This window comes from Fusarium solani (assembly GCF_023522795.1).
Source record: "Fusarium solani strain SB1 chromosome Unknown bctg00000007, whole genome shotgun sequence".
Lineage (NCBI taxonomy): Eukaryota > Fungi > Ascomycota > Sordariomycetes > Hypocreales > Nectriaceae > Fusarium > Fusarium solani.
The window spans coordinates 3,353,659-3,376,928 of NW_027072150.1; the positions used below are offsets into that span (position 1 = coordinate 3,353,659).

At 49.5% G+C, this 23,270-nt stretch overlaps 6 protein-coding genes across 6 annotated transcripts; 3 read left to right on the plus strand and 3 right to left on the minus strand.

Moving 5' to 3' along the window:
• Positions 1-596: 596 nt before the first annotated feature.
• MRS44_011995 (uncharacterized protein) lies at positions 597-1,685 on the plus strand (the record flags this gene model as incomplete). Its single annotated transcript, XM_065619955.1, has 3 exons — positions 597-1,039; positions 1,091-1,205; positions 1,377-1,685. The coding sequence occupies 3 exons, from the start codon at positions 597-599 to the stop codon at positions 1,683-1,685; spliced, it is 867 nt and encodes a 288-aa protein (XP_065476027.1).
• A 1,941-nt stretch (positions 1,686-3,626) lies between these two features.
• Positions 3,627-5,993, minus strand: MRS44_011996 (uncharacterized protein; the record flags this gene model as incomplete). Its single annotated transcript, XM_065619956.1, has 4 exons — positions 3,627-3,921; positions 4,231-4,669; positions 5,555-5,591; positions 5,736-5,993. The coding sequence occupies 4 exons, from the start codon at positions 5,991-5,993 to the stop codon at positions 3,627-3,629; spliced, it is 1,029 nt and encodes a 342-aa protein (XP_065476028.1).
• Positions 5,994-7,349: 1,356 nt separating this feature from the next.
• On the minus strand, positions 7,350-9,220 carry MRS44_011997 (uncharacterized protein; the record flags this gene model as incomplete). Its single annotated transcript, XM_065619957.1, has 6 exons — positions 7,350-7,979; positions 8,047-8,200; positions 8,245-8,635; positions 8,691-8,889; positions 8,943-9,020; positions 9,068-9,220. 6 exons carry the CDS (start codon positions 9,218-9,220, stop codon positions 7,350-7,352), a joined length of 1,605 nt encoding a protein of 534 aa, XP_065476029.1.
• Positions 9,221-9,877: 657 nt separating this feature from the next.
• MRS44_011998 (uncharacterized protein) lies at positions 9,878-11,438 on the plus strand (the record flags this gene model as incomplete). Its single annotated transcript, XM_065619958.1, has 3 exons — positions 9,878-9,925; positions 9,982-10,399; positions 10,465-11,438. The coding sequence occupies 3 exons, from the start codon at positions 9,878-9,880 to the stop codon at positions 11,436-11,438; spliced, it is 1,440 nt and encodes a 479-aa protein (XP_065476030.1).
• A 769-nt stretch (positions 11,439-12,207) lies between these two features.
• On the minus strand, positions 12,208-13,783 carry MRS44_011999 (uncharacterized protein; the record flags this gene model as incomplete). The annotated part of the gene is made up of 2 exons (XM_065619959.1): positions 12,208-13,278; positions 13,355-13,783. 2 exons carry the CDS (start codon positions 13,781-13,783, stop codon positions 12,208-12,210), a joined length of 1,500 nt encoding a protein of 499 aa, XP_065476031.1.
• A 2,059-nt stretch (positions 13,784-15,842) lies between these two features.
• MRS44_012000 (uncharacterized protein) lies at positions 15,843-17,887 on the plus strand (the record flags this gene model as incomplete). The annotated part of the gene is made up of 6 exons (XM_065619960.1): positions 15,843-15,885; positions 15,944-16,179; positions 16,245-16,577; positions 16,676-17,096; positions 17,158-17,492; positions 17,555-17,887. The coding sequence occupies 6 exons, from the start codon at positions 15,843-15,845 to the stop codon at positions 17,885-17,887; spliced, it is 1,701 nt and encodes a 566-aa protein (XP_065476032.1).
• Between the last annotated feature and the right edge of the window lie 5,383 nt (positions 17,888-23,270).

Here is a 23,270-nt window from a genome sequence, read left to right on the forward strand (position 1 = left end):
CATTGTTTTCTTATCTAGACACACAATTCTCACTAGGCTATCTTTATCCAACCTAAGAAATGACGTCTTTACGACGAGTTCGATCAGACTGCTGCATTAGGCAACAGGCTCCCTCACAAACCTATCTTTACCTCGACAAAAATCATCGTCCCCGAGAGCAAACAAAAGAGCCAGCGTCGCAGCCTCTTAACGACAAAAGTTCTCTCATCAGATCAAGCGACCACAGGCAGCTGATGAAAAATAGCAAGGTCAAAGACCTGGAAGGAATATTGCAACACATTGAGAGTCTGCACGGTACTATCAGACATCTTCTAGACATAAACAGATCACTGGAGTCCCGGCTCTATACCACGCTAGAGGAATCAGTAGCCTTGCGGATGAAATTTTGTTCATTAAACCAAGACCTCCAGAGCATCCTTATCGAGAAGAGAGAAATATCACAAGAGGTAGATGAGCTCCGCACTCAGATCTCCAAAACCAGGCTACCAGTGTTTAAAAGCACACATCGAGGTATCATCGTCAGCAAATTGCTCTCCAAGTCACAGTCAATATCTCAACTAGCTGATAAAAGTGGCAACCATATATCCCTAGACACTATGGATCGCCGTCTGGTTCCCGACACAAAGGGTCTACTCGACACGGCACTAAACGTTAATCAAGCTCAAATACTCTTCGCCTCATTCGATGAGTGGTTTAGCGAAACGAACCTGGAAACGATAGCTTTGACTACTTGCTCAGTATGCCGTAAAGTCAAGTTTGAACAGCGTGTGAGCGACAGATCAACAACATTGGTCAATGAATTCACCAGAGATCTCCCAAGGCCCAACTGCACCAACCCTGTCTGCTCAGATTGCTGTCTAAAATCCCTTTCATTCTCTCCGGAAGCATTGCGGGAGAACTGGTGGTCGTTTTCCGGATCGATGATATCTATACCTTATCCCTGCGGCTGCTCTGCCGAGATTGTCATACGCAATCGCGGCTCTTTACAACGAATGCTAAGGCTGGCGGGAGATCGATCTCCTGCACTAAAACTTAGGACGTGAGTTTATTAAATAGATGAAGAAACCCGTAGCTGAATATGATCATATAGATACGACACAGCTCAGCACCTCATGGCAGTCCTTGACGATATCGACCTGCAGCCAACACTGGAAGCCCGCAAAGTAGCGGAAGGTCTACACCAGCATCTAATATTAAATAATCAGGTGCGATCACCATTTAATCTTCAGTTCTCAGATATACACGCTCGTGAAAAGAGCTCACCACTCAACGCAAACTTCAAACTTATTTAGCTATACGACATAGATTACGCTAAGGAAACATTACGTATCCCAATTTTTACACGACTTCTTCAGCTACAAAATACACCGTCCCAGTGTTCTATTTACACCGAACTTATTCATAACTTCTGCTGTGGTTCCTTTAATGAATGGAATAGTATCTGCACCGGCTACCGCGGTGACTGGCTGTGGAAGATCTTACTTTTCCCTCGGAAGCTGGAAGCGAATTGCAATTACACTACCGACTTTTGCATAGCCTGCTTACGACGTCACATTGAGACCCAGCTTGACCAGCACGGAAGGAGTGGATACTATCTTCTCACGTGCCCTTCTCTAGGATGCAGACGTCGACTCGAATACGAAGAAGTGCGGCTTTATGCAGGGGACGAAGCCTTCTTTAAGTAAGCCCCATCACCATACTGCATCATTGCCAATCAAGCTTCTAATTCATGAAAAGGTATAATAAATACTTAAAGATAGAGGCACTAAACCAGATGCCGTCTTTTAGGTGGTGTTTGGCCGAGCATTGTTCAAGTGGCCAGATACATGACCTGATCTTTGACAGCCACGTTGCATGCGGAGAGTGTGGCTATGAAATGTATTTTTATTACTAAGTAAAATGGCACGAGGGTCTGACATGTGAAGAATACGGTAGTTTGAGGGAGAATGGGGATCCGCGGTTTCAAGAGACGCAAGACTGGATGGCGGCCAACACCAAGCCATGCCCCAATTGTAGCATTAATCTCCAGAAAGGGGACGGCTGTTTTCATATGGCATATAAGTTTATATTTGGGCACGCCTTCTGAATTTTATCCTCTGATTTCAGCTGCAGGTACATTATGTCGCCATCAATTTTGTTGGGAATGTCTTGCCAGCTGGAACGACATTATAACAGGATCGAGGGGGTATAATCACCTAGCTCACAAGGATGGCTGTTATTTTAGGTCCAGCAATGAGCAGCCTACACAAGTCAGCGGGACCTCTGTTCCTCGACACGGATAAGAGCCGGCCAGGGTTCTATTACTCATGATCAACCTATCAACCTACGACTCACCTTTATCTTATAGCTATGAATAAGACGGTATGCTTCATAAGAATCTAGCTCATACTAGTATTTATCCTGGAGGTAAGATAGCGCAATCAGCTAGGCGATAGACAACTGTAGTTTCATTCAGGTGTTTGGATTACCTTCCCAATGATCTGTTGAACTTTTGTATCATAAAGCCTCTGAAAGATGTTGCGAATCTCGACTTGGGCCAGATCAACAATCTTATACAAGACCACAGACTCTTTCTGTTTCGCCGACGATTCTAGAAGAATAGAAGACACAGTTTGGTCAGTTATGCAGCTGGCCTAGTGGATGCATATGTACCTTTCAGGGAATCCATGGTGAGATCGTTCAGTATATCATGGAGACGATCAGCTAGTTCTGAGGCACGCCCAAGTTGCGAGCCAAACGCAAAACAGTTCCTGATGGATGCTCCTGTTCTAAACACACAGCCAGAACAGTCCCAGTGTCTCTACTCGATTTTAAGCAAATTAAAGCAAAGGAGTTCAGAAACTTCTTCTAGAGATGTTGCTTTTGCGCATTGTCGTGAGGGTGAATATCAAGACTATGCACCTCGGACAGGATCTATAAGATGCAACAGAGTTGCTACAAAACGCTTGTGAGCATCGCGAGTGAGTGATCGGGTTTGCGACATGCTCCTTATCGCAGAGGTTGTGAATTCAGGATATAAAATGGCCTGACAACTAGGGTCGACGGTGAACAAGGGAAAGGTGCCGGACTCATTTCGGCCGCTTCTTGTGTGTGTGTGTTTCCATGCGGGAGGCTGGGGGTCTCCAAGGACTCCAGGTGTGCATCTGCTAGTTAAAAGGTGGGATTTTTTACCCCTGTGATCTGATGGGTTGAGAGCTCCCTTCCGTGTAAGATGACTCAATGAGATTCAAGTTAAGAAGTATCCACTTGATCACTTTCTTGCGCCAGTGCGTATTTCAACTGACGATTTTTGGGAAAGTCAAAGGTAAAAGAAGTACCCGTTGGCTCATGTGGGGCTATCGCCCCAGGCGAGCCAACCTAGCAAGCTAGGTTGGCCACAAAATTGTGATACATTGTGGGGCCCTGATTTCCCCCTGAAAAGCTGCTTTTTTCATCCTCTGAGTTTTGGAAGCTGTCGAGAGTGATTTTTGAAGGTCAAAAAGAGCGGGTTGAAGCAATTGGCGATGCCTGATGTGATGATATTGATGATATTGATGATATCTATGATAGAAGCCGGCGCCTAAGCCTCTAAGGCTGCCGCCTTTCTAGACGCTTCGCCATACAAATTTGACTGTGAGACCGTCTCTTTAGCCCCCCGGGCTGGCTTCTCGTGCGGCTCTTGCTTCCGTGATGATGCTCTTGATCCTCTGTATTCCTGATATGTGGTGTTGAGGCCGTATCGGGCACGGCGTGGAGGGGGGTTCAGGTGGCAAGGACGGCAGCCGCGGCGATGAGGCTGTAACCGGCGGTGACGAGGGTATCTCGGGCAGATATGGAGGAGGTTTAAATAGAGGGAGGTCATCGTTATCTTCCTCTTCCTCTTCTTCTTCTTCTTCTTCGTTAGGAGGAGCCGGATCGAGTTGGAAAGTGATGCTATCGTTACTTCCTGCGAGAGCGGTCTAGTCCATCGCGCTGAGGGGTTTCGGGGCAAAACTGGCGTTGTGAATAGCCTCGTTGATTTCTTGCGGTAGTTGGGTATCTATTATGAAACTATTAGGCTTTTGGGAGAGGATCTAGTGTATAGTCGAGCGTTATGTCTCCATAGAATAATACTTAATATCCTTCCCTATGTGCTCTAGCTACTAAGCCTATGATGCCTTCCTTTTTACGCCGTCGACTATGATCTCTTTATCTTGCCGCCAAAGATCTTTTATCTTCTTTATCTCCTGTATGACGAGGCTGCGAGCGGACCAGACCTGTGCCTTCTCCTCTTTCTGCCGGGTTTCCGCGATAACCTCCTCCTGTTGCTCTCGGATCTCCTGTAGACTGATATTATGACTGAAATCGCTAACTAGATTTACTCTTTTCCCTCTCTTCTTAGCGTTGTATCTCTTCTCGATTCGAGCCCGGCGGTTATCGACATAAGCAGTGACTATAGACTCAAGGATTACGGCCTCTGTGATGACCTTATGTATCTGACGGAGCCCGGCACGCGTTGGAGAGCTGAAGGTATCGCTATAGCGCTCTGAGAGGTGTTTGGCGGTATCTGCGGCGGTCTGGAAGCGAGAGTCATGAGGAAGGAGCGAGGCGAAGGCCAGGTTAATAGCCTGCTTCGACTGAAGCTGCTTTTTGGTAAGGTATGCTATTGCCGGCTTAGGATTTGGTGGATAGATGCCTGACTTCTTGAACCCTGAGATAATATTGTGTGTGGTAAATCCTTCCTTGAAGACTTGCTATTTTGCGGTTTAACTTAGTAACTATATCGATATTAAAGGAGACCTATGACTCGCCTGAAAGCCGCGGATAAAGTCGGTGCGAGAGAAGGAGATATTTCCCTTTCGAAGCTACTTAGCGAGATGCTTCTAATGTGCGTTCTTTAGCGGCTGAAAGACTCTAATATCTATCGGCTGTAATATGTGTGTAGAATGAGGAGGCAAAGGAGCTGTGATAATGTAGAATTTCGCATAATATTCTCTAACGGCGAAGACTCTATGTCCCGTAAACCCGTTAAAGACGATGAGGCGCTAGATTATCGCGTCAGGGGCGTGAGAGATAGGAGGAATATCATATTGAACATGCTTATGGATGGGATCTCTGAGGAACTCATCGCAACTAAACCACTCCTCAAAAGTTACTCCGCGACTTCGTGCTATAGAGGATTTGGCCTAAGAATACTGGTTGAAGTGTATTATCCACTTAAGAGTTATCTCGCCGTTAGAGAACGCTGTGTCTGACTGGGCAAAGCGGATATTAGGATCGGCCTCTATATATGCCTAATCTAAGGTCGGAAATATCTTAAAGATAAGCCACGGCGGCATCGTATTACCCGCAGCGCTGCCTATACCGATGAGGGTATAGGTCTTACGGTTAGAAGGAGAGAGAACCTACTTTCTTATCCTTCGCTTTGTCCGTACGATAAGGACTTTAATGTTTTCCCTGAGGATCCCGATCCTAATACCAGCCTGGTCAGTGTTCTAGCACTCAGAGGCGCCGATCTTATGACTCCGAATAGTCTTAGTTAGGCTTTTAAACCACTATTGAAGGTCATGAAGACCGCCGGCTTCCTAGGACTCACGAGACTGTTCTGCTGCCTTGAGAAATGCTTGCTTAAGCTTAGGATGATTAGCACGGAAGCGAGAATACTATATCTTATTAACCGGATCGGCATTAGGATTCCTGCGTTAACGGAGGGTTATGGCGGCATCCTTGATCTTAGCTTTGGAAGCGGGAAATCCGGACCTTTCTATCTATATGACGAAAGCCACGATAGCCTTATCCTCTTCGTCTGTAAGGACTCGAGATCTGCCGACTTGACGAGGCGTAGATCCGGTCTCTAGCCTTCTCATGATCCTCTGAATAGAGGCAAAGGAGGATCCGGGGTGGCGGGCGTTGGCGGCACGAAGTGAGAGAGGTTGAGTTATGCCGGTGGAGGTGCTGCGATGGAGGCCCCGGGCATACCGCGCACGTGATGCCACGACTTCCCGGGCGGCCTTGAGATTCGCATTACTCGGCATAATGAAGATGGACAGAAGAGAGGTGTTTTTTACTAGTTGGTATCGTGAAAAACGGCTAAAATAGGTGGTAATTGCATGTAAATGAGGACATCACCAAGTGCGGGGTCTGTATCACAATTTTGTGGCCGTATCACAATTTTGTGGCCAACCTAGCTTGCTAGGTTGGCTCGCCTGGGGCGATAGCCCCACATGAGCCAACGGGTAGAGATGTCTGATAACGTTATATTAGCGCTCAGGTGAAACATATTGGCTTATCATTACTGGACGCTGGTATACGCTAATGCCGTCATCGAATTTTGTGACCCTACTGTAATCTTCCAGCCAATGCTTCACTTCTTGAGGAGCTATGAGATCTCTCTCCGCTCGGTTTAAGCTCTTGAGAAGAAATCTGACCCAAGATCGACGCACGCGTGGGACCCAACTTCGTCTTCAATCTCTCATGGGAGTGAAGTCGTGCAGAGGATCGTGCGGAGCGGAGGTGCATTGAGCGCACACTGCACCCTGGCGAACCAGTAAACCTACAGAATCCCAACCCTTCTCCCACCAACGCAGTCATATGGCCATACAATGTTACGCTCAAGAAATTCGGCGTTCCGATACGGTGCTAAGGATCCGGTTCTTTGCGAGGGCGACGCTGCAGAGTTTGAGATTTCTGAGAATATATCCACGTACTCTGACATATCTTCCAATCAACCTCAACCTGCAAGTTCATCCCTTTCCAGTACACAAGACTCCCTGATAGCTATTCCTTCCCCCGACGAAGCTGAACGAAAGCTGACCTTGCTTGTACCTGGAAAGACTGTAAATACAAGGCGTCCAACAAGGGCGACCATATGTATGTGTTTGTACCTGAGTCCTCATGTCCTTTATATCATCAGGCATTGCTAATTAGTCTTCCGCTTATTCCTTGCAGCGAACACATGCGAGAACATAGGATGTGTCCCAAAGAAGATTGCGCTTGGGATGAAGCAATAGAGGAGAAGGAAAAAAGGCGCCACGTTTGGAAGCATCATAGGAGATGGGCAGAGGAAACTGATTATCCTCCAATAGGTGGGACGTGTGATATCTGTAGAAGTTGAGGAGCCCCTAACTGCGAGGCCGAAGGTCGTCTATGTAGCAGAATATCAGTCTCCCCGGAGTAAGAAAGCCCAACCGCCATCCCCAATCCCTGCACGCCAACACAAGCAGCAAGGTTCAAAAGACAATTTTAGCCAAGTATTTAAGTCTAAGACTGAAGCAGCCGCTACAAGGGAACGGATATCATTATACACTGAAAAAGATTTCCACGACACCTAAATCGCAAACATCGCAAGACATTCTCATAAGATGCCCAAACTTCCCGTGTACTCTCCTTGCCTAAGCCCCTCCAAAAACTAAAAGGCTTTGAACTTTGACTCCGCCAAAGCCATACTGGCGTAAGAGCCCCCGACCTCGGTGCATAGGGAACTCGGCCACAACTATGATGCTGATATCCTTAACACCAATGCCAGTTTTACGCCGTAGCTGAAGCACTGCACAAAGCGTCTCCCCTGTGGCAAGCACATCGTCCACCACAACCACTGACGCGCCTCTGGAAATCAGATCCCGGCTCATCTCAATCCTTTTCGTTGCATCGTTACGTGCTGAAGACGAAATGTGCGACGGTGACTTGATGACAGAAATAGTGGGCGGAGGGAGCTTGCCAGCTTCGCGAATCAGCGCCAAGGGTACATCGACCCGTGCGGCCAACGCCGAGGCGTAGACCAAGCCGCCAGCTTCGCAACAAGCCACTGCATCGATTTTGGCCCAGTCACCCGTAAAATGGGTCTGTAGCAGAGAAGTGCACAAGGCTAGCCCACCTGGCTGCTGGGAGATGCCGAGCACGTGGCGGAACTCGATGCCTGGGGACGGAAAGTCGGAAATCGGCCGTACCATACTGGCAAGACGGTCCAAGTCTTCATGGAAGAAGGGAAGTAGGTAGTTTTCGGCAAATGATTTTGCTGCAGACTTTCCGGTTGTGTCATTGTTGAAGACGAGACTGGGGCAGTGGCCTGAGATAGCCAGTAGCCTTCACCCTCGTGTTGGGGCTGTTGATCGAGTTCAGGCGATTCTTCAGCTCCACGCCAAGGCGGCGAGCTCTCTCTGCAAGACCCTCCGACACAACGACGTCAATGGCGGCAATACCGATAGCGCTGGCAAGAGGATTTGCTGCGAAGGTGGAGGTATGCCTAGATTGTTTAGCTAGGCCCACTTCCGGGCCGGGGTCACTTACACTCCAATATTTATCTGTGTCATGATGGCCTTACTACCCAGTACCATGCTCATCGGGTACAGCCCACCCGTCAAGGCCTTTCCAACAACAACCATGTCCGGCTTAATATCGTCGTGTTGATACGCCATCAGAGTTCCCGTTCGACCAAATCTAGTCTGAATCTCATCAGCGATAAGAAGCACGTTATGTTCTCGACAGAGATCCTGGACCGCCTTGAGGTAACCAGGCTCTGTCGGCAAGCAGCCTGCAAACCCCTGCACGCACTCAATGAGAACCGCGGCCAATTCCCTGCCGCTAGTCTCGAACGCCTTCTTAATGTCCTCGATATTGCTAAAACGGACATCAAAACCGGCGACGTCTGGACCGATATTGGGAAGTAAGGGGCCAAATCCTGTTTTATGGTTGTTCAGCGGTTAAAATCCATTCCCCATAAGGCCAAATCTTACCATCCTTCACAAAGCTAAAAGACGAGCCGGATACCGGTCCCAGAGTCTTGCCGTGGTAGTTTCCAGTGATAGTTAGGATTTTTGCCTGATTTGGCTTGATCCCTTTAACATTGTAGCCCCACTTCCTAGCAATTTTGATGGCCATATCAACGCCTTCGGAGCCCGAGTTCATTGATGCTGCCATATCATAACCGAGCAGCTATTTATGAGATCAGATGAAGTGTTAAACAGATTATAGCGGCAGTGACTTACTTCGCATAGCTTCTTGCACAGGAGGGGGTAGGTTTCTTTTGCAGGGCGCTTGTGCAAAGTGCGATCTTCTGGCATTGGCTGATCATGGCGTTAACGATACGTGGGTGAGAGTGACCTTGGTTTACGACCGAGAAAGAGCTAAGAAAGTCGATGTATTCGTTTCCATCAATGTCCCACAAGCGCGCTCCATCCCCCTTCTCGATCACAATGGGAATCGGGTCATGGGTTGGCGCACAGTAGCGTGAGCTCAACTGGGCGTACTCCTCGGTTGTAGGCATCTTTACTGAGACTTTAGAGTTTGGCCGAGAAAGGCGCGGTTGCTCGTTGAATAATGCTGGGATGGTGGGGCCGGGGTGTCTTGAGCAATGATTCCGGTTAGCACAGTCTCCCAGACCGAGCGGTGCAGGCTGATATTAATGCATTGCTCTTCCCTGCCTAATATTTGTTGGACTGGCTTTACCTCGGTGCTGAGGAGACAACTGATGTGAAACCATTGGCAGTCTGAACTTGAAGCCGCGGATCTCGCTCGGCTGGCATGCCCGGCGCTAAAGTCGGCGGGGTACCCGGTTCGGGCAGGAACCACTACTCGCTCTGCCGCGGAGGCCGGTAGGTTCTTGACGGAACCCGAACCAACCCGCCAATCTCTAAAAATAGTGCGCGGGGGAAGGAACAAGAAGATTTGATAGGGTTTCCGCGGCCACCGAAGGACCGACCAGCAACTACAATCTAAGCGCCCAGTCCAGCCAACGTCATACATCTAGGTTGCCAAGTCCGCTTCGCGTGCAGTGAATCCCGGCTGACCCTATCCGTCGATGACTATTTAAGAAAACTTGTCTTACAAGGTTTGGCTCATAAACCGATTCTACACAAACCCTCAAGAGGCTCAACTGTCCAGTTTCTTCTTTCTCTTCCACTACAGACAGACCTTGGCTGTCATGGCGAATTCCTCACAAAACACCACCTTGAGCTCTGCAGCGATAGCTGTCAGTTTGACGCTCCGTCACCTTGTTAATGTTTATCACACTGAACAAGCCCATAGTCTGATGCCGTCGCTGCACTTTACCCCGCCGAGGTTATTAAACCATCATCCCTGGCCTTCGCCGAGGCTCAGGGTTCGTTTTGGGATGCAAGACAGCAGCAGCGAGCCCCACTCTGCTTCTTTCAACCTGCAGATGTAGCTCAGGTGAAAGCCGCCCTAGGAGAAGTGATTCGGGCTAAGTGCCCCTTCGCCATCAAAGGCGGCGGTCATTCGGCGGGGAAGGGCTCTAGCTGTCACGGCGGCTTTCAATTTGATCTCGCCAAGCTCAACCACATCGAAATTTCTGACGATAAGCAAACCCTCAGGGTTGGCCCTGGCGTCCAGTGGGGTCCATTGTTTCAAACCCTCGAGAAACACGGCGTTATTGCCGTCGGCGGGCGCGATTTTGGTGTTGGTGTCCCTGGATTCATATTTGGTGGTTCGTTTTGTTACAGCTTGTGCCTACAAGGCTGAATATACTCAGCTAACGCATCAAACTGGCAGGCGGCATTTCCTATCTATCTGCCCAGCATGGCTGGGGCATTGACAACTTGCTCTCTGTCGACCTCGTCTTGGCCAATGGCGACATAGTCACGGCGGATAGGTCTTCCCATCCTGACCTATTCAGGGCTCTCCGCGGAGGCGGTGCCCATAACTTTGGCATAGCCACCAGCCTTACATTGAGGCTATACCCCTATACAGGCATGTGGGGAGGGGTCAATATTATTGCCAAAGGTCACTTTGACGCTGTCTTTGACGAATACGATTCTTATTCTCGTGAGCTAGTCCGTGATGGTAAAGCTCACTTGATTCTGGACTTTACCTGGCAGGACGACCAGCCAGTTGTCGCCCAGTTCATGGGTTACCCAAAGCCCATAGATAACCCTCCTATCTATGATGGACTGCGCCGCATCCCGAGCCTTTTCAATACTCTTCGGCTCGCTGATTACAGCTCTCTTGCGTCCGAGATGGCTGAGATGACTAATACGCGGGGCAAGCGGAATGCATATTGGACGGTAGCCATGGAGTACGATATTAACTTGCTCAAATCTATATATGAGCTCTGGGCGCAGGCTACCAAGCCTCACGCTGCTCGGTTTCAGTTGAGCTTGGATGTCAACCATATAACTCCGGCTATGAGAAACAAGGCAGCTTTAGAAGAGATCGGCAATCTATATAGGCTCGAGGGGCGCGATGAACCACTAACGAATATTATGATGACCATCGTGTGGGAGAACGAGGCTGACGATACGGAAGTCGCAGCCATACTGAGGAACTTAGGTGGCGAAGTTGAGACTCTGACTGAGCGGCATGGCAAGTCTATTCCCTTTAAGTATATGAACTACGCAAACGAGGAACAGGATGTCATACATGGCTTTGGACAGGAAAGCGTGTCTTTCCTGAAACAAGTTGCGTCTAGGTATGATCCAGAAGGTGTTTTTCAAACCTTGCAGTCTAGAGGTTTCAAGCTTGGTTGAAGTAGGTAGTTCCGGTACATATTTTACCATTACAGCCATAGGGGTGTTATGTTAAATAATATTTCAGTCTCTCTTTTACCTTATCTAGCTGTTGAAATCTGTCAGAAAGTCACCACTGAGCCAAAAAGCATGGCGCGCCACTTTAGTTAGTGGTGCTTCCCTTATTGCCTACTCTGCCGCCAATTCAACAGTTACGAGCTGGTACGGTGGTGTCTGCGGCTCCCGTGGAGGGATGTGGTATTTCCGAGGTTTCCAATACGGCAAAGTCAAAGCCCTGATGCTGCCCAAAAACGACAGGTGCATGATAAAACACGCCTTGTGTTAGCGGGTGGCTTAGCACTCAAGACCTGTTCTGCATATGCGAATACGGGCTGGGCTCCAGACAAGGGTAAGACGAGATGAAGGAGGGGCTTCTCTAGCGTGCGCAGCGTCATAGACGCCACCATCTCAGCGCTTCTTGGTACCTGGACAGCGCTCAGGCGCCCACGGAATCCGTAGACCCTGCGGGGACCAACCGAGGGTATGTCTGCCGTTTTGGGGCACGTTCTGAGTTACCAACGGCTGCTGAGCACATTTCCGGGGCCAGGTCATTTCGGCTCCTGATCTTATGACCGCACATGCCACAATGGCTTACACTCCCCTGGAGATGATTCCGCTTTCTGTATATGGCAGAGACAACAACTCTCTTCTCCAACGTCAATCTCATTCTCAAGGCTTTGGCCAGGATATCCAGCACCATTCAAACTTGTTAAAACCTATCTATATCTATTTATCCCGCCCGTCGAAGGATCAAATTAAACCATTCTGACCCAGCCTCCCCCGCTACATGCGTCTCACAAAGTTCCTCAACGATCTCCTTACATGTCTGCAAGCCGTCAAAACCATCCTCTCCGTATACTCCAACCTCGGATTTGTTTCCTTCTAGAACGTAGAGAGTCGTCGTAATCAGAAAGATGGTGATGCTCGTGCTCGGCAGGAAGCGTATTAAGCCATGTCGTTGCAATTCCCGTCCCATCTGGATGGTTTGCGTGACAGCCTCGCGTACTCTGGTTCGACATGTCACTAATGCCGTCAATGTTCCAGGCAGTGGTTGACTGAGTAAAGATGCTCGCCCAAACCGATACAGTATCGAAGTGACCGTGCAGCACAACATGCCCAGGAGTGCTCGGTGTAGAGCGAGGATCGCCCCGCTGCCTCTCATGTCCAGATGTGTCACAGTGCGGTACCGGCAGCTATCAGGGAGAGAGTAAGTCCAAGCTCCGAGCTCGATGCTAGCCTCGTTGAGGATGGTTGTCATCTCCGACCGTCTCTTCATGTATGGCACTCTCCCGGCTCCCTCAGCAACCCCTGCCTGCCCTATGCTGAGAGTGTATTGGGTGCCGAGGATTCGACCCAGGATAACGCAGAGACGGGCCTTCAAGATACACATAACAGCGAGGTCTCGCTGTAAATGCGTATTCTGTAGAACTTCGAACTGACCATAGGTTAGACTACTGCCGACTAAGGAGACGGTGCCGATCTCAAAATCATGCTCCTGAAGCATAGGGATGTCAAAATCTTCGTCGCCTATCCGTCGCGGCTTTTTTGTGCCCAGTGAGATGAGGCAGTCGCGCATGTAGCATGCCCACCATATCCGTTTCCAGCGATGTTGCTCGGCTGGAGCCAGGCCCAGATATCGTCTATAAGAATGGAGACCAATGGTATGAGCTAGAGAGACGGCAATGCCGATCCAGTACCATGAATCTTGCTGGTCGTCCGGATGGTCATACCAATATGTCATCAACAAGATGGACTGAACGAGGATGAGTCTGTCTGACTCATAATCGAAGTCATACAACATCTTCCAAATAGTTTAGTAAATGTAGAATTACGCAAATACCCGGAACAACATTTCCTGCTGCAGCGGCCTGGCATACCTTCGTATTCCGTAAGAAAAACTTGCGGGCTTCTCTTCGTGATTGGAAGCCTTCTTCATAAAGGCACTTGCAGTCAACGAATGATGAGCCGGCAGAAAGAATAGCCTGATAAAGTAGCAGACTAATCCGTCCGTTTGAGCCGCTCTGGTCGCCGAGTATGGTGAACAGGTTGCCGAGATCCAGTATTGGAAGAAATGGATGAACGTATTCGACATAGGCTCTGATCAGTGCTTCCTGAACATGAGTCCTTGGAATGTCCAAGGCACCCTTCATCCTGAGATAGCTCATATTGGTTGGGTCGAAACCGGCCGGGAAGGGCTGTAAAAAGCCGGCCAGCTGGCCATATGATGTATCATACTGGAGAGGGAAAGAGTCTGTGATGGCAACCAGGTTGAATTGCTCGGTGGCCGCCAAGCGAAAGCCAACCATTGGTATAATGTCGTTGGCAGTTAAATCCCTTTGACGGTTTAGTCCTTGACCTCGACCTCGGCGCGTGTTAGCGTATCAAACATGGCCTGATGCTTCATTGGGTAGTGTATTCGCCTAACAGCGTACGGGCCTTACTTTTATCCGTATTCATCTCCTCATTGGGTTTAAAATTATGCCGCACAAGCCCGATGTAATCAAGCGGCGTATCTGATAAATCAAGCTCGTCTGAGTCGTCTCGGCCACGACTGCTCTCTAACCCGGATATAACGGCATTAGCTCTAGGAGCCACTCGTGTTAGCAACTGACTCGTTATATGAAGATTATCTGTGTAAATGCTAGAGACGCCATCAAGGCAAGTAAGAAAATATTGTACAGAGCCCTCTGCCTTTAAGCCGTCGGCAGATAAGAGTGAGTGCCTTCAACTCTTTGAGGCTGGTAGCTAGCGAGTATTAATTCTTATACTCACTTTAACTTGAGCTTCTTTCGAGCAACACACTTGTAAAAAGTAAAAGGTTAGCAAGGGTCGTCAAATTATCAGCGATATATCAGGGGCCCTATACATTAACATTGCCCCATCGACAGTGGGTGCAAGGCATCCTCTCGCCCATATCACAGCGAACCCCCGAGCATGGCACGAGACGCAGGCATGTGCGGCCTGGGGTTTTGTGCCAGCTGCCTTCCTGGGTTTGCCATTGCTGTTTGCCGAAGGAGATGCCGTGGTCGCTCGTTGCGTGACGGCTGTGGACGATTCTGTAGACATGCTCTCTGGTTCGTTCTGGAACAAACGCTTAGAAGTGGAACGCCATGGCAAACGGCGATGGATTAAATATGCCTATCTCACGCTCGCATTTATGGTGGGAAATAGCCAAGCCTCGACCTGACGACTACGGTTAGTTTGTGTGGCTTACACCAAGCGGATGATGACTGATGGACTGATGGTGACCGTGAGTTGTCTACAGTTTGTGAAACCCCGAAAGTCCAAGCTAGTTCAGCGAATAAGAGGTTAGTTAGATAGGAATAGGAATTTTGGCGCTTAGATAGGATATTGAAGCGAGGTAAGATCGACGACGCTTTGCATTCTCCGACCCCGCGGGCGTCGCGGGTCTGCTCTGCCCGGAGGCCATACCGGGATTGGAGTAACACCCGACGGCACTCTGACCCCTCCTTCGACCTTGCCCCCTTCACCCATGCACCACTCGGCACGCCCTCCGCCAAGTGTAATATCCATGTAAGCTCTCGGACTCGGTCAAATGGGCCGCATTGCCAGTGCCTCGGCTTCTGTAGAGGATGATTGCCGTGCCTTCGTCTGAACAAGATCCCAGTCAAAAGTGCAGATCTCGGGGGTCTGTCTCGGTCACCAGCACCACCCCAGCCGAGTGCATGAGCATCAGGTCGCTTGGTATCCTCGGCGTCAATGCGCATGCCACCGTCACCGAGCTTTTGCGTTTAGCGAACGCCCCTCTGGGCACTGTATCCCAAACATGGGGACCGACCCAGTTCGCTAGCTCACAGGTCAAGGCGGGTGGATGTTTGCATGCCGCATTTACAGCCTTCCCCGGAGATTATTAGATTCGGCAATGTATGGATCGTATACAGCGGAGCTTTGAGATTTGGCAGTCTGCAGTTGAACGATTGCTTCCAAACGGTATCATGGCGGCCGCGGGGCACCTAGAACCTATCCCGGTTCTGGTTAGGCCACTCTCACCCAAGCCGCGGAACCGATAAGAGAGCAACTCAGAGCTGCCAGCCCCATACATAGACACAAAGCTGAAGCAAGGGTGAATGGGCGCCCGGAGTTCGGGCTAGACGAAGGACCGGAGATGATGGGCCAAGTAAAGGTGCCAATGCGTTTTCCTCTATCCCCATCCGTAGGCATCCCATCCCGAGGCCTATGAGGTCGGGGGTTGGCCGATATAATATCCCATCCTCACCATGCTCATGCTCATCCTTTCCTCCAAGTTGATTCTCTCAATTGCTTACCAAAACACCACCTGCTTCTACCATCACATCCTCTTCTCGAGCATCTGAACACCTCTTTACGTATTCCCGGATCGCCAGTATGGTCTTCACGTCGCCAGCCTGGGTCCCGAAGCTGCCGTTCAGTACGCATCTATTTATCCACCGGGCTAGAGCCAGGAACTAATATCTATCAACATCCAGGCCCCCCCGACTCGATAGCCATAGCCGAGTTCCTAAACAATGACAAGTACGGCCGAAACCCCATCTCGAGATCGAGGAATCCGTATACATGTGGCCTCTCCGGCAAGACTTTCACCACCCATGAGGTGCTACAGCGCGAGGAGTACCTGTCACGCGCCATCGCCCAGCGTCTGGGTTATGTCGGCCTCGAGGGCACCGAATGGGATCGTGTGGTCTGCTTGTTCTCGCTCAACACGGTCCGTATTGATTGCAGCGGCCACCATCAAGCATCGGAGTAACTGACCCATCAGCACCTAACTAGGTTGACTATATTCCCCTGGCTCACGCCATCCATCGCATCTCTGGGATCGTTACCCCAGCCAGCGCCGCGTACTCGGCCGCAGAGCTTGAACATCAGCTTCGATCGTCCGGCGCCAATGCGCTCTTCACCTGTATTCCACTGCTTCCGACTGCTCTTGCTGCTGCTAGGGGTGTTGGAATCCCAGATACACGTATCTTCATCTTGCCATTGACCGGTTTCGAGGATCATGTTCCGTACAAGACAGTCGATGATCTGGTGGAAGAAGGCAGGGCGCTGCTGGAGTTGCCACCACTAAACTGGAGCGCAGGCGAGGGTGCCAGGCGTGTAGCATACGTATGCTACTCTAGTGGAACATCGGGGTTGCCTGGGAGTGCCATTGCGCCAGAGGAGAGTCCTACTGGATGGTTTACACTAACGATGCAAATCTGAAGAAAGGAGTACTAATCTCGCATCATAACGTCATATCCTGCATTATGATGCTCGAGCTGTTTAACCAAGCAGGACGCAAGGCTACTGGAGCGGAAACACGCGTCGGGCTTGGTCTTCTTCCCTTTTCCCACATCTTTGGTCTGGTTGTTTGCGGCCTCTACACCCTTCGGAATGGCGACGAGCTGATTGTCCTCCCTCGCTTCCAGCTAAAGTCACTTCTCGGCGCCATTCAGAGGTTCCATATTGAGCAGCTGGCAGTTGTGCCGCCCATCATCATCGAGATACTGCGCAATCGTGAACTTTGCAGCAGCTATGATCTGAGCTCTGTTCGTGTGCTCGGCAGTGGAGCTGCACCACTCGGAGAGGAGACAATCGAGGAAATCCACAAAGTATACCCGACGTGGTCATTGTGTCAAGGATATGGTAAGTTGCCGGTTTCGCTTTCTAGTCCGCCTTTCGTGTCCCGTCTGATTCACTCTACTAGGGCTCACGGAGACGTCGTCGGGTGTTACCGTCACCAGCGAGCTCGACACTATGCCGGGCTCGTCAGGCTCTCTCCTTCCTGGGGTCCGGGCCAAGATCATCGACGCCCAGGGCAACGAGGTGATGGATTATGAAAAGCCTGGCGAGCTGCTAGTGCAGGGCCCTCTGGTTGTCCTGGGATACCTGAATGACGTCCGCGCCACGGCCTCGAGTTTCGTGCACCATGATGACGGCAGATGGATGAGAACAGGCGATGAGGTGCTTGTGCGAAAATCCCCCAGGGGTAACGACCACTTTGTAGTCACCGATCGAATCAAGGAGCTCATCAAGGTCAACGTAGGATTTCAGCCCAGTCAGCGTCTTGGCCGTCGAAGCAGATTGCACTAACACGACAGCAGGGACACCAGGTTGCCCCGGCCGAGCTCGAGGCCCATCTCCTGACTCACCGCTTTGTGGCCGACTGTGCTGTGATCCAGGTTCCTGATGCGAGGGCAGGCGAGGCTCCCAAGGCCTTTGTGGTGAAAACCGCTGATGCAGGCAATGAATCGGATAGAGAGGTGGCTTTCCATATCAATAAGCACGTCCAGGACCACAAGGCCCGGCATAAGTGGCTCAAGGGTGGGATAGAGTTTATCGATGAGATCCCTAAGAGTTCAAGCGGCAAGATTCTGAGAAGGATCCTGAGAGATCGGGAGAAAAAGGTGAAGATGGCCCAACGGGCTAAGCTGTAGAACTGTTGAGCAATCTGTACTGAGGGTAGAGTGGAAAGACCTGGTATGAGATTAGTGCTTCCGCCTATGACAGCTTGTGCCGAAAATGAGAGAGACCGTGAACAACATCTAGACATGCGATTCGGCTCCCATCCACGGCTCATTTCTCGATCTACGGCATCAAGGGTAGTCATAGCCGCCGTGTTGTTGCCTTTCCTATCATCTACGAACTCCAAGCTAACGTCTGACTTTGTTTCCATGGGACCTCCCACCACATCATGCTCAAATAACGCGCTGAACCAGCCCACCGGAATTTGAATACCAAATCGCTCCAGGCCGTGTGACACATGAACCAGCAACCTTCTTGTTTTCCAAGCCAACACTGTCCCCCGCAAACCCCCCGGCCTGGATACCGAGGTAGTAAGTATACTTGAATGAGTGGCACTCCCCTCCATGGTACTGAAGCTAGCAATTCTCACTATTTCGGAACCTTCGGCATACGGCCGTGCTGAAAGGAATTCACGGGACGACAATCGCCGCCAAGAACGCTTTGGAGACGTCATGTTTTGAGGGTTAGAAATAGACCCGCCCGCCTATCTAGGCGCCGCTTCGGTAGATAAGCAACCCTATCATCTATTAAAAACGTCGGCTGAGCTACCGACGTTTTTTTTGTATGGGGGAAATTTTTTACGCTAGCAGACCATGGGGCAGCCGACGTTTTTTTTCTCGACCAGCCGACGTTTTCTAGAAAAGAGGGTTCCTATAGGGTTAAGGCTCTACAAAAGAGATATATATAACTTTAAGCTATAAGGATTTTAGAAATAAAGTTCTTTTTCTTATATCTTACTTCTTAATTTTTTTTAGAATTATTTAAAGATAAAAAAGAGGAATTTTGATGGGGTAGTCAGTGCAATTAGCGCTACGCTAAAATTTCCTAACCACCGCCATAACTTAGCTATCTAGCCACACTAACCACCTCGCTAGCCATAATTAAGGCAATTCCTTAGCTAATAAGCTTTAACCTCTATATTCTTTCTTTTTTTTACCTCTTTATAAAGACTTTAATTCTTCCTAGCTATTTACTTCTAATTTCTATCTTTATTTCTATCTTTATTATCTAAAAGCCTTATCTATCTATATCTTAGTTATCTATAAGTCTTATAATTATGGATTATTTTACTTATATCCTGGCTTTTTCCCTTCTAATTTGCAAGACTTGTAAAACCGCAGTTCTTTTTAACCAAATTCAATAACACCTCCGCCAACAGCCTCATCAGCTTTCCCTCCAAGAGATCAAGCCTACCCTAGAGCAGGCTGCTAAGCTTGATCTTCTTCAGGGCTAGAAGGACCTTATAAGACTACCTAAGCCTATTCCTCTAGGCCCTCCTATCTCATAACTTGGAGAGCCTATGCAACAGGGCTTCCGCTGTACCTTTGAGCCTAGCTGCTTCTATATTGGCTCCCAGCTACGCCGAATTAGAGAGCACTTACGGGTCTTTCATAAGGTCAAACAGAAGGGTCAAAAGGGCCGGCCTTCTAAGGCAGCAGCCTCGCAGCCTTCTATAGCTACTGAAAGCTATTGGCGAGCCGGCGTAGCCTATCAGCAACTCTTCAAGCAAGGGCCTCGCAGTGAATACTTTGAGGTCTTACTAGAAAGTGACAGCTCTAAAGCTCTCTCTCTTCTAGAAGCCAAGGCTGCCTTTGAGGCCCAAGCCCTAGCTATTAGAAGCAAGGAGGCCAGGGCTATAGAGTAGCTAAATGACTTTACTGCTCCTAACCCTTGGCTTCGAAGGCTAGGATCAGCAAGGCACCTAGCTAACTTTAGTGGGGAAAAGGACTTCCTAAGAGAGCTACTTTCTCTTGACCTTACCCTAACTAAAGAGTCTCTAGAAGAGACCTCTGAGCTAGATTGCTTTTTCCTCTTGTGGGCTTTTGAGGAGCTTATTCAAGAAGCTATAGGCCTTATAGCTTCTAATGAGATTCCTCTAAATGCTCTCTTTGAGGTTAACCGGCAAGATGCCTCGCAGCCAGCAAAGAAGCCCTTTAGCTATAGGTATAAGAAGGCTACGCAAGACCGCTATGCCATAGTGGCAAAGCAGCTTCTAGTCTATACCTTCCGCTGCCTTAACCTAGAGCCCGCAGAGAGGCCACCTTTCAAAGCAAGCCAGCAGCAGCTAGCTAGCTATGAGGCTCTATCTGATAACCTTAATGACTTGGAAGAGGCCTGGCTCTTAGCTAAAGGCAACTTCTCTAGCTATAAGGTTATAGAGCTTTATAAGGGGGTAAAAGAAAGGACCTTGGCGCTTTTTATCTTGATCCTAGATCATCAGACTAAGGATAGTGAATTTGATAGCGTTATGGTCTCCTTTCTTACTATGCTTAGTATATCCCCTGATGGCTCTTGGCTAGGCTTTGAGACCTTTACCCCTTTTCTCTCTGCCTTGGTATTTATTTCTAGGCTGCTTATCTTGCGGGAAGCAGCTAGAAAGAGAGATAAGGCTATCTAGTAGCATGCCGAGCTTGGAAGCTCTCTTCTAGAAGCTCGAGAGGCAAGCCCTGGTTATTTTGAGCTCGTGCAAGAGCTCGTAACTAGGTGTATGCTAAATAGCCCGGCTGGGGCTGATATGACCCCTATGTAGTTTATCCTTTGGCTGCGTAGCTATGGAATAGCTGCTAAGGCTAATACGGCCTAGCCCGGCTATATTAGCTGGGAAGGGGAGACTATCCTCTATAGAGGCAACCGGCTTAGCCTTCCTAGCCTGCAGCATATACTGCAAGCTGCCCTAGACGAAGCCTGGCTTCTTCTCTTCTAGGGGCTTCTTATGCAAGAGAGCTATACCTTGGAGGATAGCCAGCTAGCCCTAGTGCCTTCTATCCCTTGGGATTCTATCTAAGATAACCCTACTGATAATTCAGTGGGGTATTCTTTTTTAGATAGCCTCTATGAGGTAGCTAGGGGAGGCACTAAGAGCTGGCTTTTTTCCTTTCTTTGGGAAGACCTTATTCTTAAGGCCCGCTGGTTTAGAAGCTCTAGTAGCTCTTCTATAACCCCAGAAGCTAGGGCTATGTCTTCTTATAGCTAAAGCATTGAGAAGCTGCTTGAGCTGCTAGCCTTCTTGATCTACTTGAGCAGCGGTCTTCCAGCTAGGTCAAATGAGCTCTTGACTCTTCGGCACCGCAATACCGCCGCAGGGGGTATCCGCAATATCTTCCTAGACCAAGGGCTAATTATGCTAGTTACTGGTATTCATAAGGGCTTTTCTAGGTCAGAGAGACTCAAGGTTATTTACCGCTTTCTTCCCCAGGAGGTTAGCACCCTTTTAGTCTATTATCTCTGGCTTATCTTGCCCTTCTGGGAAGCTATGCAGGCTAACTTTGACCCTAGCTCTTAGGGCTCTTTTTCCCCCTTTCTCTGGAAGACCTCTGGCCTAGATAGCGATGAGGCTTCTAGCAAGAAGGTAGAGGCCCTAGGGGATAACCCCCAGCTGCAGCAGCTGTAGGCCGAGCTAGGCTTCTATAGCCCTAGAAACTCTTCCTTTAGGGCCCTGAGAGGCAGCCAGGCTAATAGCCCTAGGCTGCATATAGGGCTTATAGTAGGCTCTTGGAATTCGGCTAGGCTTAGCCGGGTCCTTAAGCGCTGGGGCAAGTTGGCCGGCATCGAGTCTCTTACTATCAGCAGCTGGCGGCATATAGCTATCGCCCTAGGCTGCCGCTATATCTGTGATGCAGCTATTACTAGCTAGGGGCTATATAGCGAAGTCAACCACGGAGATAGCGAAAGTAGCTCTGATGAAGAGGGCCCTGGAGAAAGAGATACTATTCTCTATAGGCAGACCGGCCATAGCAGCATGACTTCTAACCTAGTCTATGGCCGGCAGCTTATAGAAGCCCACTTTGAGACCTATTAGCGCAGGCAGAGCTTCTGGCTTCTTAGTGAAGAGTGGCACTTGTTGCTTGGTTTCCCCTCTGCCCCTGGCTTCTCAAGGGCAACTATCCCCTCGGGCTTAAAGAGAGGCCTAGCTACCGTTGACCTTGAGCATTTCTAGGAGCTTTAAGTAGCCCGCTGGAAGTAGCTACGTAAGGTTAACCTTGACCTTGAGCTGCAGAGGCTGCTTGGCTCTAACGCTACCTTCCGGCAGGGCTAGAAGCCGATTTTAGAGGCCATTATGGGTAATAGGAATCTAATCCTAGCTATTATGCCCACTAGCGGCGGCAAGAGCCTTCTGTTTTAGTTGCCGGCTGCCAGCTGCCTAGATAGCATAACTATAGTAGTTGTGCCGCTGGTCTCGCTGCTAGGTAACCTCCTAGACCGCTGCTAAGCTATGGATATCCCCGCTGCTTAGTGGTAGGCCGATAGGGCACCGAGGGGGGCTTCTATTATCTTTGTGACGCCCGAGTTAGCTATGATAAAGCGGTTCTAGGCCTATCTAGATGGCCTTTAAGCCCTAGCCCGCCTTGACCGCATAGTTATAGATGAGTGTCACACGATTCTAGAAGGTAGCCCCTGGTTTAGGCCTAAGCTAAGGCAGCTAGGCCTATTGGCCTTGCGAGGCATATAGATAGTATACCTAACTATAACGTTGCCTATAGCTAAAGAGCGTGAATTCCTAGGCCTAGTTTATACTAAGGCTAAGGATGCTACTATCTTCCGGGCTCCTACAACCCGGCCTAATATCAGCTATAAGGTAGTTAAGTTCCCTCTGCTTCCCAAAGCGGGCTATCTACAGTCTGCTGAGAATGCCCTGAGGCAGCTGCTTGATAGTAAGCTTGCCTTTTACCCTCGCCCAGCTAAAGCTATAGTCTATTGCAAGACTATAGCTATAATTAAAGCCCTAGCCCAGGCCCTAGGGTGTGATGCCTACTATAACGAGGTTGATACTCGCGATGGCAAGGTAGAATGTCTATAGGCCTAGATGGAAGGGTCTTGGGAGACCCTCTATGGCAATGGCAGGGTTATAGTTGCAACTAATGCTCTTGGCCTCGGTATTGATATCCCTAATATTAGGGTTATTATATACCTTAAGATGCCAAAGAGGCTTGTAGACTATGGGCAGCAAAGCGGCTGTGCCGGTTGAGATGGGCTTCCTAGCGAGGCTATTACCCTCAGGCCCTTACAAGGCTCGACCCAAGAAGCCTAATCTTCTAGGTTCCTAAGCATAGGCAGCAGAGAATTCCTCTCTACTAGCCAGTGCCGTAGGATAGCCTTAGATAGGGCTCTAGATAGCCGAGCTAGCCGGCAAGCATGCGAGGCAGGGGAGGAAAATGTGACTTTTGCCTAGAGAACCTGTCTTTAACCGCAGAAGAAGGCTATGCCTTGGAGAGCCCTGAAGAGAGGGATCTTAGGCTTAGAGCTATGCAGGTATAGCAGATGCGTACTATAGCAGCTACCCGGGCCGAGAGGGAA